The sequence below is a fragment of the Bos mutus genome, chromosome 25 (genome assembly GCF_027580195.1).
Source record: "Bos mutus isolate GX-2022 chromosome 25, NWIPB_WYAK_1.1, whole genome shotgun sequence".
NCBI classification, from domain to species: domain Eukaryota; kingdom Metazoa; phylum Chordata; class Mammalia; order Artiodactyla; family Bovidae; genus Bos; species Bos mutus.
The window spans coordinates 16819525-16839181 of NC_091641.1; the positions used below are offsets into that span (position 1 = coordinate 16819525).

Consider the following 19657-nt stretch of genomic DNA (forward strand, 5'->3'; position numbering starts at 1 on the left):
ACACTCCCTCATTTCTTTTCTTTGGTTCACCCAGTTTTGGGGAAAATGAGCTCAGAACGGAGAGGGAGGAGGAAGCAGAGGCCATGCCAGCTGGGGATCAGAGAGGAGGACTGTTGTAGATGGGCCCCTCCCTGCCAAACCCACCAATTGTTTTGGTGACTTTACCTTCTAGGGTTTATATTTTTTTTAAGATTTTTTTTTTCATGTGGACCATTTTTTAAAGTCTTTGTTGAATTTGTTACAATATTGCTTCTGTTTTATGTTTGTTTGTTTTTTGCTGCAAGGCATGTCGCATCTTAGCTCCCCGACCAAGGATCAAACTCACAACCCCAGCACTGGAAGGTGAAGCCTTAATCGCTGGGCTGCCAGGAATGTCCCTTCTAGGGTCTTTCCTGAAAAGCCTTCTCTAGTGGACCACTGCCATGAGTGCCCATCTGTTTTCCTTCTCCTTCAGACGCTCTTTGGTTTTTGCTTTGGAAACTCCTATCTCTGTCCATGTGGTTTGGGTGGTGATAATCATACCCCCAGTCCTGTTGGCTGGCCCTGGCCAATCAGAGCCACAGTGACTAGTTCAGAGCTGCCACCCCGTATGGGTTCAAGAGCCAAGCCTGGGGATTTTCTAGAACTTTTAGGAAGAAAAATCCACTTTCTGATCGAGCTGCAAAGCCAGTGTCTCAATTCTATGTCTATATGTGGAGAACCCATGTAAGAATGGTACCAAGATGAAAGAAGACAGAGATAAGAGGAAGGAGGGGAGGGGAGGAGGGAGGAGGAGAAGACATATGAGTCCTGCTATAGTCCTGGAAGGAAAGTTATGACCAACCTAGATAGCATATTCAAAAGCAGAGACATTACTTTGCCAACAAAGGTTCGTCTAATCAAGGCTATGGTTTTTCCTGTGGTCATGTATGGATGTGAGAGTTGGACTGTGAAGAAAGCTGAGCACTGAAGAATTGATGCTTTTGAACTGTGGTGTTGGAGAAGACTCTTGAGAGTCCCTTGGGCTGCAAGGAGATCCAACCAGTCCATTCTGAAGGAGATCAGCCCTGGGATTTCTTTGGAACGAATGATGCTAAAGCTGAAACTCCAGTACTTTGGCCACCTCATGTGAAGAGTTGACTCATTGGAAAAGACTCTGATGCTGGGAGGATTGGGGTCAGGAGGAGAAGGGGACGACAGAGGATGAGATGGCTGGATGGCATCACTGACTCGATGGACGTGAGTTTCAGTGAACTCTGGGAATTGGTGATAGACAGGGAGGCCTGGCGTGCTGCGATTCATGGGGTCGCAAAGAGTTGGACACGACTGAGTGACTGAACTGAACTGATCTGATAGTCCTGGAAATCAACCCACAATACTCATTGGAAGGACTGATGCCAAAGTTGAAGCACCAATACTTTGACCACCTGATGCGAAGAACCGACTCATTGGAAAAGACCCTGATGCTGGGAAAGATTGAGGGTAAGAGGAGAAGGGAGCAACAGAGGATGAGACGGTTAGATCACATCACCAACTCAATGGACATGAATTTGAGCAAACTTCGGGAGATAGTGGAGGACAGAGGTGCCTGGCATGCTACAGTTCACGGGGTGGCAAAGAGTCAGACACAGTTTAGCGACTGAATAACGACAACTGGGAGTCCTGGACTCCTCAGTTATCCAAGTCAATAAATAGTCCCTTTCGCTTAAGTCAGTTTCATCAGCCAGTTGGTGTGTAGATGCTGATAAACATCCTACAATGCACAGGAGAGCCCCCTGCAACTATCTGCCAGACTTCACCGTCTGCAATTTCAGGGTCATTTGTAAGCTTTTGGGAGCCTTCACCTTTGACAATCCACAGAGCCCTGAACTGATATACACCCTGGCCTGTGAGACAGTCTACGCAAAGCTGAAAATCAAAGTACTGCTGGAAATTTAAGCTCTACTATTAGAGACATCAAAGGCAAAGAAATGCCACATAAGATGGAGCTTACTTTTGGAAGTCGGGTTAAATTCCAGCACTATGAGGGTGTCTGAGCCCTGGGGAGGGCGTTCTTCTGTCTCCTGGTCCTCGGGAGCATCTTTTTGCACTGAGTCCCTTTGGGAAAGAGGGGAGTCATCTCTGGGACAGCCCACCAGCACCTGGTCCTCGGGCTCCGGCTCAGGGAGTACATCTTCTTCGATAGAGTCATACTCATCACTGGAACCATCCTTTTCTTTCCTTTGTAGATTGACACTAAGTTCCAGGCTTTTTCTTAGCTCCTGCCAAAAGTCAAGGAGAGAAGGAAAAAATGAAATATGTTCCTTTGAGGAAAAACGCCTTTGAAAATAGATCACAGGAATCAAAGAACTATTTCCATCAAACTAACATTTACTAAAACCGTCTCAACCCATGTGTCATCCTCACTTTGAAGATGAGAAAATAAAGGGGCAACGAGCAACTCCCTTCTGGACTGAGCAACATTTATAGTACTAATTGTGGCTTCACAGGCTGAGGATGCCACTAAACTGTGTGTGTAACAATTCTGATGTGGGGGCTTGTTAAAACAGATTGTGGAGTCCCATCCCCTGAGTTTCTGATTCAGTGGGCCTGGATGGGGCCTGAGAACTTGCATTTCTAACAAGGTGATGCTGATGCTGCTGGTCCAGGGACCATACCCTGACTGAGAAATCCCAAAGGTCTCCAGATGATCCTGATACTCCAGGTGGTAGAATGTCTGGCAGATGGTTGTGGGGGCTGCCCTGTACATTGAACGGTGTTTGGATGCACCTATAAACATTGTAACATTTAGTTCTCAACTACAGTTGCTTGATTTTTTTTTTGTATATGTTTAATCTCCATGAGACTGTGGATTTACAATCTTGAGACCAAGCATTAAGATCTATACTTATGGTGATCAGAAAATTGATCCCTGAAGCCAGGATAATTTGGAAACAGAATAAGGGCTGCCTACTGCCTTTCAGTTCAGTTCAGTTTAGTCACTCAGTCGTGTCCGACTCTTTGCAGCCCCACGAATTGAAGCACGCCAGGCCTCCCTGTCCATCACCAACTCCCGGACTTCACTCAAACTCACGTCCATCGAGTCAGTGATGCCATCCAGCCATCTCATCTTCTGTCGTCCCCTTCTCCTCCTGCCCCCAATCCCTCCCAGCATCAGAGTCTTTTCCAATGAGTCAACTCTTCACATGAGGTGGCCAAAGTACTGGAGTTTCAGCTTTAGCATCATTCGTTCCAAAGAAATCCAAGGGCTGATCTCCTTCAGAATGGACTGGTTGGATCTCCTTGCAGCCCAAGGGACTCTCAAGAGTCTTCTCCAACACCACAGTTCAAAAGCATCAATTCTTCGGTGCTCAGCTTTCTTCACAGTCCAACTCTCACATCCATACATGACCACTGGAAAAACCATAGCCTTGACTAGACGACCTTTGTTGGCAAAGTAATGTCTCTGCTTTTGAATATGCTATCTAGGTTGGTCATAACTTTCCTTCCAAGGAGTAAGCGTCTTTTAATTTCATGGCTGCAGTCACCATCTGCAGTGATTTTGCCTTTACACTGGGACAAAAGTATACCCTGGACTGTCGGGGGAAACCAGTGTGTTTTGTCAGTCTAGCTGTGCTCTCGTTGTAGCCTTTGTCATAATTAACATAGATGTGAGACCATGAGAAACAATCAAGTTTACGGTTGACCATAAACTTAACAGCTGTGTGGTAGGCTGAATAATGGGGCTTCCCTGGTAGCTCAGCTGGTAAAGAACCCACCTGCAATGCAGGAGACCCCAGTTTGATTCCTGGGTCAGGAAGATCCCCTGGAGAAGGGATAGGCTACCCCCTCCAGCACTCTTGCCTGGAGAATCCCATGGACAGAGGAGCCTGGTGGGTTACAGTCCATGGGGAGGCAAAAAGTTGGACAAGACTGAGTGACTATGCACAGCACAGCACAGGCTGAATAATGACTCCCCAAAGACGTTAAAGTCCTTATCCCTGGACCCAGTGAATTTGTGAGGGCTCATAAAGTGAGACCATATAGAAAACTTTGATCATCTTAGAGAAATCATCCTAAAAACCTGATGATAGAAATATGGACGTCAAAGATGTTGCTGGTGAGGGTTCAGGAAATAAGGAACATGTTATTGGGAACTAAAGGGCAGAAAATCCTGTTATATGGCAGCAGAATCTTAGCCAAACTGTGTCCTATAGTTATGTGGTATGTGGAACTTTAAATGATACACTTGAATATTTAGCTGAAGAGAGTTCCAAGCAAAGAGTTAAAGATACAGTCTGGTCTCTTCTTGCTGCTTACAGTAAAATGCTAGAGGAAAGGGACAGGCTGAGAGAAGAACTGTTAAGTAAAAAGGGACTGGGATTTGATGATTTGGAAGCTCTCAGCCTATCCAGATCAAAAAAGATGCTAAAATTAGGAAATTCACTGTTAGAAAGTCCTGGGTATAAGTGGCTGTGGCTCAGATGGTAAAGAATCCACCTGCACTGCGGGAGACCTGGGTTTAAACCCTGGGTTGGAAAGATCCCCTGGAGAAGGGCATGACAGCCCACTCCAGTACTTTTGCCTGGAAAATCTCCATGGGCAGAGGAGCCTGGTAGGCTACAGTCAATGGGGTTGCAAACAGTTGGACATGACTGAGTGACTGAGCACAGCACTGTTAGAAAAGCATGCTCTGGAGAAAAAATGAAGGGTGTGGCTGCACAACCTTTGGTTAAAACCTCAGAAGGATCCACAGTTTAGAGTATTCAATAAAGCTTAAGGTTCTTTGAAGAGAGGAGACATGTGACTCATGAATCCCCATAGACAGCTCAGTGGAAGCCAGGAATAGAGATAGGATTATCCAGGAAAGATCTGTGGCAGAGTCTCTTGTTCACTCTCTAGGAGTGAATCCTAGAGACATACATAGGAAATTCACGTGGTTTTTGAGAATGTCATACCAGCAGAAACACTGCCAGCTAGGACTGAATGAGAGGGAGAAAGGACAAAATAAAAGAAAGCTGTCAGACTCCCAAAATTCTACAGGCACGAAACAGGTGGATAAAACTGTGTAGCTGCAGACGCCCACTACCCTTCATGCAAGAGGAAGAATGACGCTCAGGGTGGAGCCACAGGCCTGAGGGTGGAAACCTGGGCCACAGAGAATTATTCCCATGCCTTGAAACCTAATGGAGATTGCCCCGTTGGATTTCAAAACTGCTTGGGTTTGGTGACTCTTTTTTTTGTTTTCCTTTAATTTTCTGTCTATTGTAATGACAACGTCTGTAATTGTAATACTGTGCCTGAATCACCACTGTATTCTGGAGCAGATAATTCATTTCCTAGTTTACAAGTTCACAGAGGGAGAGAAATTTTGTTCTAAGAAAAGTAACACTCATAGTCTCACTCCTACACAATTTAGATGTAAATGATGAGATTTGAGAGTTTTGAGAAGATGAGACTTAGAAGATATTTTGGACTTAAGCTGGCAGTATAATGGGTTGAGACTCTGGGGACCCTTCAGATGGATGGATGTATTTTGCGTGTGGACATGAATCTTTCGGGGCCAGAGGGCAGACTGTTGTGGGCCCCAAAGATGTCCATGTTCTCATCCCCTGGATGGTGACTATCACCTTATGTGGCAAACAAACTTCGCAGATGTGATCAAGTTAATGAACTTGAGATGGGGGAGATTATCTTGGATATTCAGGGAGGGTCTATGTAATCCCAAGGGTCCTACTAAGAGGAGGCAGGAAGATCAGCATCAGAAGGAGAAGATATAAGGATGGAAGCAGAGGTTAAGAAGGAAAGAAGATGCTACACTGCTGGCCCAAAAGGAAGAAAGGGCACAAGCCAAGGAATGTAGGTGGCCTCTAGAAGCTGGAAAAAGCAAGGGAATAGGTTCTCCCCTAGAGCTTCTAGAAAGAACATAGGTCTGAAGATGTCTTGACTTTAGACCAGTGAAGCTGAATTTGGACTTCTGAGCTCCATGACTTAAGGTAAACCACGAAGTTTGTGCTAAGTTGTTAACAATAGCAATAGGAAACTTTTTTTTTTGGCAATGCCACGAGACTTGAGGGACTTTAGATTCCCAATCACTTGACCAGAAGGTGGCCTGGTAGCCAGACGGTTAAGAATCCACCTGCAATTCAGGAGACCCGGGTTGCATCCCTGGGTCGGGAAGATCCCTGGAGAAAGGAATAGCTATCCACTTTAGCATTCTTGCCTGGAGAATTTTGTGGACAGAGGAGCCTGGTGGGCTTCATGGGGTCGAGTTGCAAAGAGTTGCAAAGAGTCAGACGCAACTGAGTGACTAACACTTTCACTTTTTACAATTTCCCAACCCCTGGGCAGCGAAAGCACCAAATCCTAACCATTGGACCACCAGGGAATTTCCCAGGACGCTAATACAGCTACCTACCTCTTACACCTCTCTTCCTCCCACCCTGCCCAATGTATCAGTGATATTTATTGAACAAATAGAACACTGCCTGGCACATAGTAGATGCTTGACAAATATTTGCCGAATGACTAATTTATGCCAATGACTGGGGAGGGGTGGAGAGCACCCACCCGCCTGGGCGCTGACAACAGTGATGTGGCTCATGGCAAGTCACTTAACTTCCCTCATCTGCATTTTGATGTCCCTAAAAAATGAGCTACAAAATGCTGACCTCGCTGAACCGTTCTATTAAAGAAGTGATGTGAACTGTGGATGATTCTGCCCCCCAGGGGATATTTGGCAATGACTGGAGATGTTTTTGGTTGGAACTAGGGGAAGGGAGTGCTAGAGGCAACTGGTAGGTAAAGCTGCTAAATGGGGATGCCGCTGAACACCCTAGAATGTACACGACAGTTCCCACAACAAAGACTGATCTGGTCAACGTCAGTGGTGGTGTGACTGGAAAAGCCTATGTGAAAGGGAGCACGTATTTACCAAAGGCATTTAAAAAGACAATAACAAGGTCTTCTAATTGAGTGTATTGACATGATCCATGCAACCTGCCTGGATGCCAGACTGAGGTCGTGGCTCGTGTCTTCAAAGTCTGATCGCGGTGGGCCATTGGAGGACAGTTACTGCTCCTCCACAGGGAAACATGAGTTCCTGGGTGACCTGCTGATTAACAGCAGAGGCACTAACTGTAAAGCAGTAATCCTTTACAGCGGAATAATGCTCTGCACTTTACAAAACAGTTTCAACTCCTCCTCTCATTTGATCCTCACAATAACCCTGCAAGATAGGTGGGTGGGGTGAAAGTTGCCCTAATGATAACGTGAACTCCTGTTACCACAGGATGAGGAATTGGCTCCTGTTCTTAGCCCACTCTCTTCCCAATCTCAGATGGGGTCATCTTCAGTGTTATGTTCTGCCGAGGTGAAGGCAAGGCTGAGTGAGAAAACAGAGGGCAAACTCCTTGGGACTTCCCTGGTGGCCCAGTGGCAAAGACTTCCTGCTCCCAAATGCAGGGGGCCTGGGTTCAATCCCTGGTCAGGAACTAGATCCCACATGTTGCAACCAAGAGTCTGCGTGATACAACTGAAAATCCCACATGCCACAGTGAAGATCGAAGATCCCACGTACCACAGCTAATACCCGTGTACCGCAACTAAGACCCAGCACAGCCAAACAAACAAACAAGTATTAAAAACAAACAAACAGTGGGTGACCCCTCTTTCTGCCTCCTTAGTATTCTCATCCAGTTATGTGGGTCAAAATGATTAAATGGGTGCCAGCAAACTGGGAGATTCCTAGCTGGGAGACTGCTGCGTCTTCCAGGAAATCTTGATCAGTCCCAGGGCCCAGAATCCTGCCTACTAATGTCTAAGGCTGAGGAGAGCCATCCATCATCCACTCCAGTTCCAGGAAATATTTGGATGGGACATTAGGATTGAGCTTCCCTAGTGGCTCCAATGGTAAAGAATCCTCTTGCAACGCAGGAGACTAAGGTTCAGTCCCTGGGTTGGGAAGGTCCCCTGGAGAAGGAAATGGCAACCCACTCCAGTATTCTTGCCTCGAGAATCCCATGGACAGAGGAGCCTGGTACAGAGTCGGACACAACTGAGCGACTAACCCTTAGGATTCTAGAACCCACGCCAGCTGAGCAGGTTCCCTCCAGCTTCTTCATCGCCTTCACTGGGTGGCAACCTCATAGTTTAAGTGACTGAATTTCTGGAGTCCCCCCAAGTTGGCAAACTGAGGTCTATAACCTTCAAGCAGGTCCAACCTATCACAATGATTAGATGGCAGAGTCATGACGTGTGTGCTCAAGCCCTGATCTCTACTCCTTCTAGATTATCCAACTATAAAACAGACTCACTTTCATGGTCCAACCAAGGGCGAAGAAGATGCGGCCACTATCACCATCTTTTTATTTCCGCATATAGGCGTGCTACACTAAGGGCTGAGGTAATGGTGGGGAGTAAGCAAAAGGAAAGTGAGAGTGTTGGTCGTTCAGTCATGTCCTACTCTTTGCAACCCCATGGACTGTAGCCCGCTAGGCTCCTCTGTCCATGCAATTTCCCAGGCAAGAATACTGGAGTGGGCTGCCATTCCCTTCTCCAGGGGATCTTCCTGATCCAGGGATCGAACCTGGGTCTCTTGCATTGCAGGCAGATTCATAACCGTCTGAGCCACCAGAGAAGCAAGATGGCAAAGGCTCAGACAATCAACGCATAAAGAAAAAGAAACAGGGGACTTCCCTGGTGCTCCCAATGCAGGGGGCCTGGGTTCAGTCTCTGGTGAGGGAACTAGATTCTGCATGTCCCAACGGAAGTTCATTCATGCCACGGTGAAGACTGAAGATCCTGTGTGCCATAACTAAGACCTGGCACAGATAGATAAATATTTTTTTTAATTAAAAAAAATCACTACGGCTCTTGGATGCCAAGTGGATTCTGACAGGTGGGTCAGGATGAATGCAGGGCAGACAGTTGCAGGTAAAGAGGAAGGTGGTGGCAGAAGTGGGGATGGGAGAGGCATTTTTGAGATGTATTTTGGAGGCCGAGACACAGGAATGCTAACTAGAAATGAACCACGTGCATACCTTTCACTGCCGTCCGTCTAGAAATTTATCCTTCAGCCTTCAGCAGCAAAGACTGTTGAGGTGTCATTTATAATAGAGAATGATCTGCATATTCATCTGTCAGAGATGGGTTACATTACTAATAGAGCAGGTGTCCATGGAGCTCCAGGCAGCCCTTACAGAGAATAAGGCAGATCTTATGTGCTTATTCAGAAAAAAAACAGGTTTAAGTAAAAGAAGCACGTTGATAAATGTACCTATAAACCTGATTTTTAAAATAATTATCATATTTGTACGTATGAAAGTGAAAGTGTTAGTCTTCCAGCCGTGTCCAATTCTTTGCAACCCCATGGACTGTAGCCCGCCAGGGCTTCTCTGTCCATGGGATTCTCCAGGCAAGAAAATACTGGAGTGGGTAGCCTTTCCCTTCTCCAGGGGATCTTCCTGACCCAGGGATTGAACCCTGGTCTCCTGCATTGCAGGTGGATTCTTTACGATCTGAGCCACATACACATAGGCATACAGAAAGCCTGGAAAAATCAACATCAAACTATTAACAACATTCTTCATTGGGGGTGGCATTATGGGAGATTTGTTTTACTTAAATGTTTTACCTTAAATGGCAATTAATTTTTATTTATATATTTTTGGCTGCGCTGGGTCTTCATTGCCATGCTCAGGCTTCTCACTGAGGCGGCCTTGCTTGTTGCAGAGCACAGGCTCTAGATGTGCAGGCTCGGTAGTTGGGGCTCTCGGGCTAGTTGCCCCGCAGCATGAGGAATCTTCTCAGATCAGGGATCAAACCCATGTCCTCTGCAATGGCCGGTGGATTCTAATTCACTGTACCACCAGGGAAGCCTAGTTTTACTTAATTTTTCATTGTAAGCATTGTTCTCAATTTTATAAATAGGAAAAAAAATAGGTATTTACATTTACGTTTAAATCCTGCTCCTTCCTCCTGAAACTAAATTCCCTATAGGAGTGGTAGGAACAGTGGTGTGGAGGACCCTCAACAGTCAGTTGTCTGAAAAGTCCCTGATCTCTAGCCCTGGGACATCTTCTCTCTGAAACAGTGATTCAGAAATGGGTGAGCAGTAGCACTTGACACCATCAGATGATGGAACAGCCTGACTTCCTGTATCCAATAGACAGTGGTCCAGATTCGAGAGGAACAGCATCATCAGTCTTAGGAAGAAACTGTGGCCGTGTGGAGTTGGTGATGGACAGGGAGACCTGGCGTGCTGCAGTCCATGGAATTGCGAAGAGTCACACACGACTGAGTGACTGAACTGAACTGAACTGAAATATACCACTCACAAGTCCTTCTCAGGAAGAACCTCCAGAGGACAAGATCCAAACAAAGAAAAGTAAAGTCAAAATAAAGAACATGGGGGCTTCCCTGGTGGTCCGGTGGTCAAGAATCCGCCTTGCAAGGCAAAGGACACTGGTTTGACCCTGGTCAGGGAAGATCCCACATGACTCAGGGCAACTGAGCCCGGGTGCCCATGCTCTAGAGTCTGTGCTCTGCTATAAGAGAAGTCACCACAGTGAGAAGCCCTCTAACCGCTACTCGCTGTTAGGGGGGTACTCGCTGCAACTAGAAAAAGCCCTTGCGTAGCAATGAAGACCCAGTGCAGCCAAAAATAAATGAATAAACATTAAAAAAAACACACACACAGACCAGTAGACGCTGTGATGAAAGGTCTAGTAGTGAATACTGATGCCGTTTAGTGATTAAAGAAATACAGGGGACCCTTGAACAACACAAGGGGTTGGGGTGCTGACCCCCCAAGGGGTTGAAAATCCATGTACTGCTCTCTCTGCCTCAAAAGCAAAGGAATTGATCAATGGCTTGCCCAAGAGCAGGAAGCTGAAGCAGTCTGGATAGATAAGGACTCAAATCCTAGTTCTTTTAATTCCACATATTGTGATCTATAATGGAGCATAAACTCTTCCCTATATTTACAGATCTATAAAACAAAAATATAAGAACTGCATTTATTTTTTTTAAAAGTCTGTGTACAAGTGGACTCATGCAGTTCAAACCCATGTTGTTTAAAGGTCAACTGTATTAGACAATCATGCGTATGCAGGTCACGAAACGTAACACTCTAAGCCTAAGCTCTTAGCTAAGCTCACAGAACTGGAAGAGGGCAGGCAGTGTGGGAGTACCCTGGCATCATTTCCATAGCAGATGAGTCAGTTCAAATCCATCTTGAGTGGAAACAACAGAGTTTTTTAAAAATGGCAACTCTGGCCTCTTAATATTTTGTTCATAATTTATTAAACTGATGGGATATTTTAAGAAATCTTACTTGTGATAAAGAAATCTAAATTTCAATCATCCCTTCTGTTTCACTTTGGTTTTGCTCCTTTTAAATTAACTCAAATTTAAATGCCATAATTGTATTTACTATGTATATACACATATATAGTAAATATATATATGTATTATACATAAAAGGAGCCTAGATTCTGTATGGCTGCTATCTTCTTCACAAAGGAAAATAACACATTTGCTCACACTGAAAGAGCAAAATTTAGGAACCTAGGCCCTTATAATGCCCATGTGATCGAAAACCATCTGTTCAAGGGGCAAAGGGGAGCTGAACTAAGTAGCCACATTCCCTTGAGAAAGTTATTCAAACCCTTTCCATCTGGAAAGATGAGGACCTTGGGCTGGTGGCTTTGAAAGCCAACCTGCCGACACTTCAAAGGGATACCACGCTGGGCCATCTACCAGTGGCTTTGAAGCTATCATCCCGAAATGCCTCTGTGAAAACTTACTTTACAGCTTTGCTTCAAAACCCTGTTATATGCAATTTCAATGCTCAGCCCTTAAAATGTTCAGTTCAAGCCCTTTCAAAAGGAAGTCTTCTGCATGGAGGCCAGCTGCAAACACCACAGATGGAAAGCAGATGACGGGGCGGTATACAAATTGGCCTCCTTGCTGGAGAGCCAGGGAGGAGATGGAGGGAAGGAAGCATGCTGGACCAGGGGCTAAAATGCAGCTGAGGTTTGATGGTCAGTGGATTAGTGCCTTACATTCCTGGTCTTCTCTCTTTTCTGTTGGGCTAGGGAAAGAGCAAAACCAGACATGTCACCATAACACACAAAATGTCTGCAACAGTCGTGTGTGCGTGTGTGTGCTAGTAGTGCACGCGTGCGTGCTAGGTCACTTCAGTCGTGTTCCACTCTTCGAGATCCCATGGACTGTAGCCCACCAGGCTCCTCTGTCCATGGGATTTTTCAGGCAAGAATACTGAGTGTTACCATTTCCTCTTCTGGGGGATCTTCCCCACCCAGGGATCGAACCCGTGTCTCTTACATCTCCTACATTGGCAGGCAGGTTCTTTACCACTAATGCCACCTGGGAAGCTCCTGCAATAGTAGCAACAGCAACTATAATATCAACATCAACCTGCCAATTACAAAGCCTTTGCCACATATCAGGCACCAAGCTAGCCCTTCTATGAGCCTCATCTCCCTGCAGTCTCCCACCATCCCTGTGTGAGGGTGTTCTTATCTTTTTTTTTTTTTTTTAATTTTTGGCCACACTGGGGGCATGCGGGATCTTAGTTCCCCTAACCAGAGATCAAATCCATGCCCCCTGCAGTGGAAGCAGAGTCTTAACCACTGGACTGCCAGGGAAATCCTAGGTATCCTTATCTTACAGGCTCGGTTCACTTACATAGCAGTCCAAGGTCATGAGGCTATAAAGGGCAGAGCCAGAGGTTTGGATGAAAGATTGTCTGTCTCAAAAGTCCAGGTTTTTCATCCCGTGCCCACATTTATTCCCTGCCTGGCACCAGTGCCTTGGAAGCCAGTGGTCTCGAGAGTGAGATGAAAGTCAGGTTCTCTGTGATCGTCCATTGGTTTACATGAAATTTATCACATCTGCCTGTAAGAGCTTTCGATACAAAGCTGCCGTGAGGCCACTACACGTGTTAAAGCGTGTGTTCGGTGTTAGCAGATGAAGCATTAAATCTGTAACTACAGTTAGAAAGGGGAACAGCTCAGTCTAAGTTCTGGGTGTGGGTTCCGGGCCCGACTCCAGTCACCCTGTGTCCCCAGGCACGTCTCAAGCCCCTAGCTCTCATGTGAGAAAAACTGCCCTGACAATCTGACAAGGTTGTGGAAGGGATGCAATGAGATAATAGCTATGAATTAGTGTTTCATGATTGCTGTAACAGAGGTCTAGATTTTACAGAAAATTTAACATTGAGATGACAGCATATTCTTTTTTCTTTCTCAGACCCTATTGACACTGCCGACAAGAAGATCAGATGTTTAGACCATGAAGCCACACTGGATACTTTAAGACGGTCCTCAAGAGGAAGCAGCAGTCTCTGGGGAGGAGGTCACAGATGCACACTGAACCCCTCATCTCTTATTTGATTGGCAATTTTATAAAACTGGAATTCACGTGCACGGTTAGTTGCAATAGTTTCCAGTAACTCCTACTGTTTGATATGAACCATTTTACAGATATTAAACTGCCCGGAAATGATGTTTACCCCGCAGGAAGGGGTTAATTAACTAATTTGTCCTCCCTTTCATTCATTTCTTGTTGAATATATGTGTCCCCATAAGCAGGTCTGATTGCTAAGTGCTAGGGACAGAGTGATGAATAAGACAGTGTCCCTGCTCTCATGAAATTTATAATCTGGCAACAAAGACAGCTATTCCATAAGAAATTACAAGCATAACGAGTGTCAGGAACACACGTCTGAGGCTTACCAATCTACACCTCAAGCCTGGTGGCATCTAGACCACAAACTTACCAGAATTAAGTGACGAGCTCTAATTTCAGGGTCCCTACTGTGTATTTTTAAATCACATTTCCTTACATCAATTTTCACAGAACTATGGCTAGAAAAATTTGAGTTTTATACTCACGCGTCAGTTACCGGTGCAGTTTTTGCTCTTCTGCTACTTTCTTACACACCCCTCCCCCATCAACCTTGGATTTACTTTCACTGATTTCCATTCAAAGATAAATTGATGTTTGAAGCCCTTCCCCCAGACTTCCAGTCTCAAATGTCCACTATTATGAAGGGGAAAGCCATCCACATCTGAGGGCGTGGAGTGATGTAAAAGAAAGAGCACAGACTCAGGAAGCAGACGGGTACCATTTCCTGGCTGTGATGCCCTGGGCCAACCCTGTGGCATCAGTGTGCTGTGGACGCCTCACCTGAGCCTGCCCAGAGCAGGGGTGGGGGGAGGGTGGCTGAAAGATCATGAGAAGGACACTGTATAGGGATGGTGGGATAGAGACCAAACAAGCCACAATGCTGCTAGAAATTCTGGGGAATTCCTGAAAGGCAAGAAAGCAGAGATTACACTTAGGAAGCAGTAAAAGCAGAGGAAACGACAGACTAAAACAAGGGCAGTAAAATTTTCCATAGAAGGAACTGTGTGTGTGCGTGCGTGTGTGTGTGTGCATGCATGTGTGTGTGTGTGCGCATGTGTGTGTGTGTGTGTGTGCGCGCACACACAAAGCAAGTCCAGAGTCAAGGTGGAGTGAGAGGAAGTCCTGGAGCATTCACGGGGGCCTGCTCTTAGGGCTGGTGGCCCCTCCCCAGCTGTATTAAGTTGAGAGATGTTCACCTGCAGGCTGATGCCGGAACGCAGGCACTGGGGCAGGAAGGCAGGGCAATGCCCCAGGAGGTCTTTGTCCCCAAGGTAGCCTAGGAGCTCCCATTCCTGGAAGGGGGACTAAGGCACACAGCTTCCAGGAGTGTGTTGTGCCCCAGCCAACATCAGGGCCAGGTTACACCGAATAGAACAGGCAGAAGAAGAAGGATTCTCAGACACAAAGATGAGCAGACAACCAAGAATGACCAGACATTTATCCAAATCCTGAAGATTGGCACAAGATAAAACTTACCAAAAGAATATCCAATGAAGGAAAGTTAATAGAGTAAGTAGAGGAAAGGGCTTTCCTAGTGGTGCAGCGGATAAGAACCCGCCTGCCAATGCAGGGGACATGGGTTCCTTCCCAGGTCTGGGAAGATTTCATGTGCGGCATAGCAGCTACGCCCTAGGGCCCATGCTCCGCAACAAGAGAAGCCACCGCAATGAGAAGTCTGAACACCACAACAGAAAGTAGCCCCCACTTGCTGAAACTAGAGAAAGCAACGAAGACCCAGTGCAGCCAAAAGTAAATTAATTTTTAAAAAAGGAATAAAGGAAGACTTTAGAATACTGACAATTAATGTCCCTGGAGAGATTTAAGAGGGCATTTCGTCCACGAAAAAGAAACAACTAGAGATCTTGGGTTTCCTAGGTGGCGCTAGTGGTAAAGAACTTGCCTGCCAATGCAGGAGATGGAAGAGATGCCTGTTTGATTCCTGGGTGGGAAATATCTCCTGGAGGCGGGCATGGCAACCCACTCCAGTATTCTTGCCTGGAGAATCCCCATGGACAGAGGAGCCTGGCAGGCTACAGTCCATAGGGTTGCAAAGAGTTGGACATGACTGATGTGACTCAGCACGCACATAGAGATTTTAAGTTTTAATTTTATCATTAACATTTTTAAAAAGATAAATAGCAGGAAAAGCTATTTAGTGTGCTACAAATTCAAGCCAAACCATTTTATAAGAACACAGTATAAAAAGACAAAAAATATGAAAGAAAACTTAGGAGACTTGAAGATCTGGGCCAACATTTGTCCAAGAGAAGCTCCAGAGGATAGAACAGAAACAAGGAAAATAGTAACAATAACACCAACAATAATAATAAATGGGCATTTTCCAATGCCAAAGAAAAACACAAGCCTTTAGACTGAGAAGACCCACCTAGTCCAGACAAGGACTCAGGATGGCTTTTTCCTTCATAATAGCGGACATTTAAGACTGAACTCTGGGGGAAGGGCTTCATACATCAATTTATCTTTGAATGAAAATCACTGAAAGTAAATCCAAGGTTGAATGGGGGGGGGTGTAAGAAAGTAGCAGAAAAGCAAAAACATCGCACTAGTAATTGACGCTCGGGTATAACTCAAATTTTTCTAGCCATAGTTCTGTGAAAATTGATGTAAGGAAATGTGATTTAAAAATACACAGTATGACCCTGAAATTAGAGTTTGTCACTTTATTCTAGGACAAAGATAATGATACTGATATATTCATATGGTAAAAGGAACAACCTGTTAGAAAACACCTTGACTCTATAAGCACATGATGACAGAGATTTGAAATATATAAAGCAAAACAGAGAAATATAACAGAAAATTGACAAATTCACAGAAATCACCCAGTTTAATAGGCAAAAATTGAGTAATACTCTATTGCAGTGGTTTGCTAATAAGCATAAGAATTTTCTGGGAGTCCTATTAAAAATACAGATACTGAGCACCCTGCTCCCTTCTAAACTCAGTTCTATATCTTTTAATGGAATATGAGAATTTATTTTCATTTTAGATTTAAAATCTTTTATTTTAAATTTATTTTAAATAAGAAGCTAGTGATTCTGATAAAAAGTGATCTGGGACTATACTGGGACCTGCGTAATTGCCTGGTTAAATAGCACAATTAATAGCTTGCTTTAATCATGAAAACTTTATACCAGAAAGATAATGATTATTCTTTTGAAATACCATAGGACATTCACAAAAAATGATTTGGTAGACCCACAAAGTCTCCAAAACTTCCAAAACAACAGAAATCAAACAGACCAATCTCTAATCAGGATGCAGCAAAATTAGAAACTAACCCAGAAAGACAAAAATTCTCTATTTAGAACATTTGTAAAACTCCTCTAAATAAACAGGAAAAAAACTCTAAAATCACAAACCAATTGGAGTAAACAACAATGAAAATATTTACACACATAAAAGAAAAATTATGAGATAAGGCAAAAGCAGTATTCAGAGGAAAATATGTAGCCTTAAAATCGCTGTATTAGAAAATAAGTCTGAAAATAAGTGAATTAAGCATTTAAAGTAAGAAGCCAGGTATTGGAACGGGGATGGTGGAGAATCAAAGCAATAAACTAAAAAGTTTGGGGAAGGAATCAAGATAAAAGTAGAAATGAACTGAAATAGAAAACAATAAATGAATGAATGACAAAATAAAGAAAGAATGCATGCTCAGTAGAACTGAAAGCCGGGCCTGGTTTGTCTGCGTAGACAGAGCTTTTCGTATTTTATTCAGTTTACTTCTTAACTTCTTTTCTAATGGGAAATCACTCGTATATTAGATGTTATATAAAATGACACAAAATAATATGAAAATACCTAAGAAATTCTAAGTAGGCTATAAATACAAGAAATAAAAAAGATTATTTATTCCAGTATTGATTCAGAGATCATTTTACATTTTTATGAAGATTGAAAAGGATGCTTTAGGAAGTCAAATACCATTCAGTATCTTCACTTACAGGAATGCTCTACTGGGTGAAAGGGATTACTATGTCTTTCTGATCTGGACCAGCATTTCATGGGTATTTGTGCTTGTTCAGCATCACTCCACATGAATCATTCATGCTCATCACTGAATTATTTCTGCTCAGCTGGCTTTGTGCTGTCTGACCTACCTTCTCAGGAACCAGTCTCATGCCATCAGCCAGGTGGTCCTTTGGTCTGAGCTATCCAGCCAGGTACCTCTGGGTACGTTCATTCAGGACACCATGCCCCTGATGGTTCTGGGTACCAGGGGGGCTAATTCAAGTACCACTGGAAAGCACAAAAAGCTCAGGAGGGAACAAAACTTTCATTGTCTAAATCAGAAGTTACAAGCTGGTGGTCTGCAAACCAAATCTGACTGGCAGACACATTTTGCTTGATCCACAGAAAATCGTGAATCAGTTTTGCTGTTGTTGTTGAGTAGCTAAGTTGTGTCTAACTATCTTGTGATCCCATAGACTATAGCCCACCAGACTCCTCTGTCCATGAGATTTCCCAGGCAAGAATACTGGCGTGGGTAGCCATTCCCTTCTCCAGGGATTGAACCCGTGTCTCCTATATTGCAGATGGACTCTTCACCACTGAGCCATCAGGTTTCATCACTGAAGCCCTTGTGAATTAGTTACCAACATAAAAATTTGGGAGAAAAACACAACACAAACAAGTCCAGACACTTGGCTTCTCTTGTAACTAGAAAGGCTGGTAACACTGGGACCCTATTTCCACATAATGACAAGTCGGCCGAGCTATGTAGAGACCATTCCCTATGTCCCCACTATGCCCTGCCATGCCCTGACACCCAAGCCAAGTGCTGGCCTTCTTCCCCCAACCCCTGCCAAAGAGTCACTCATGTCACTTAAAACATTCATTTTAATTAGCACCATCTGCCAGAAATCCCAATATTTCAGAATCCAAGCTACATCTCCCCAAATGACTCTTCTACCCCAAACAGCACAAAAATTCTTTTGTCAGATTATGTGTCCTGATTCATAGTTTGGAAAATACTGTCACCATAATTACAACTTAGCGGTGTGATGACTGAACTCAGCTATGTGTGGGCTGGCCAGGGGGCCTAATCAACATCTCTGCCACGCTCGCTCATTGATTCAATCAATCAGTTACTCAATTCACTTGCTTTACAAAGATTTGCAAACTCACTCTAGGCCAGGCACTCTTCTAGGGACCAGAGACACAGCAGGCAATGAGACAGCACAGGTCTCTGCCAAACTGAAACTTAGATCTGGGGTGGGGGAAGGGTGGTGCAAGCCCTAAATATGTAACTTGCAAACAGCCTCCAGAAATAGTCCTGGGATGAGAGGGGGCTCCATGCACTATTACGTATCCTCTGCAAAATCCTCTGGATTTTGGCATATGGGAACATCTATAAACTCCCCCTGGGATTTATGATTTCAGAGCCGACAGGCCCAGGAAATACCTAATCTACTCCTTTTTGTCACAGGGGAGGAAATGGGGCTCCAAAAAAGTGTGACATAGCCAAGGCCCTCCAGAGTTTATGCTGCTGCTGCTAAGTCACTTCAGTCGTGTCCGACTCTGTGTGACCCCATAGATGGAAGCCTACCAGGCTCCCCCGTCCCAGGGATTCTCCAGGCAAGAACACTGGAGTGGGTTGCCATTTCCTTCTCCAATGCATGAAAGTGAAAAGTGAAAGTGAAGTTGCTCAGTCGTGTCCGACTCTAGCGACCCCATGGACTACAGCCCACCAGGCTCCTCTGTCCATGGGATTTTCCAAGCAAGAGTACTGGAGTGGGGTGCCATTGCCTTCTCCGTCCAGAGTTTATAGAAAAGCCCACACTACCCTCTCCAGACTTGCTGAGTCTAATCTTGCTCTTTCTCCTTCCTAAAACAGGAGCCTCAGACTCCCACATCTTCAGAAAATATACTGCTGTGTGAAATAGTAATGGGAGCCTTGGTGTTAGACAATATGGAGTGGTGAAGACCAGGGCAAACTGAAGGGTTCAGGCTCAGAATAAAAGTTTTCTAATTCAAAATAAAACAGCAACAGTGATGATTACGGTACAACACCAGGCCAGCCAATGAAACATGCCTGCGTGTTGAAGCTGGCTATTGAGGTCACGTGTCCAAGCCCTTCCCTTTGGATACATTTTCCATTTATTGATACCCATCTACCCTTCCTGGGTTTCCCTAGTGGCTCAGTAGTAAAGAACTCTCATGCCAATGCAGGAGATGTGGGTTTGATCCTTGGGCCAGGAAGATCTACCAGAGAAGGAAAGGGCAACCCACTCCAGTATTC

At 44.7% G+C, this 19657-nt stretch overlaps 1 protein-coding gene across 1 annotated transcript in view; it reads right to left on the reverse strand.

Moving 5' to 3' along the window:
• KATNIP (katanin interacting protein) overlaps positions 1-19657 on the reverse strand; it is a 229622-nt gene that overhangs the window by 116455 nt on the left and 93510 nt on the right. Inside the window, exon 7 of the mRNA XM_070362218.1 lies at positions 1973-2240. Within this exon, the coding sequence (XP_070218319.1) occupies positions 1973-2240 (268 nt within the window). The remainder of the gene's footprint in view (positions 1-1972; positions 2241-19657) is intronic.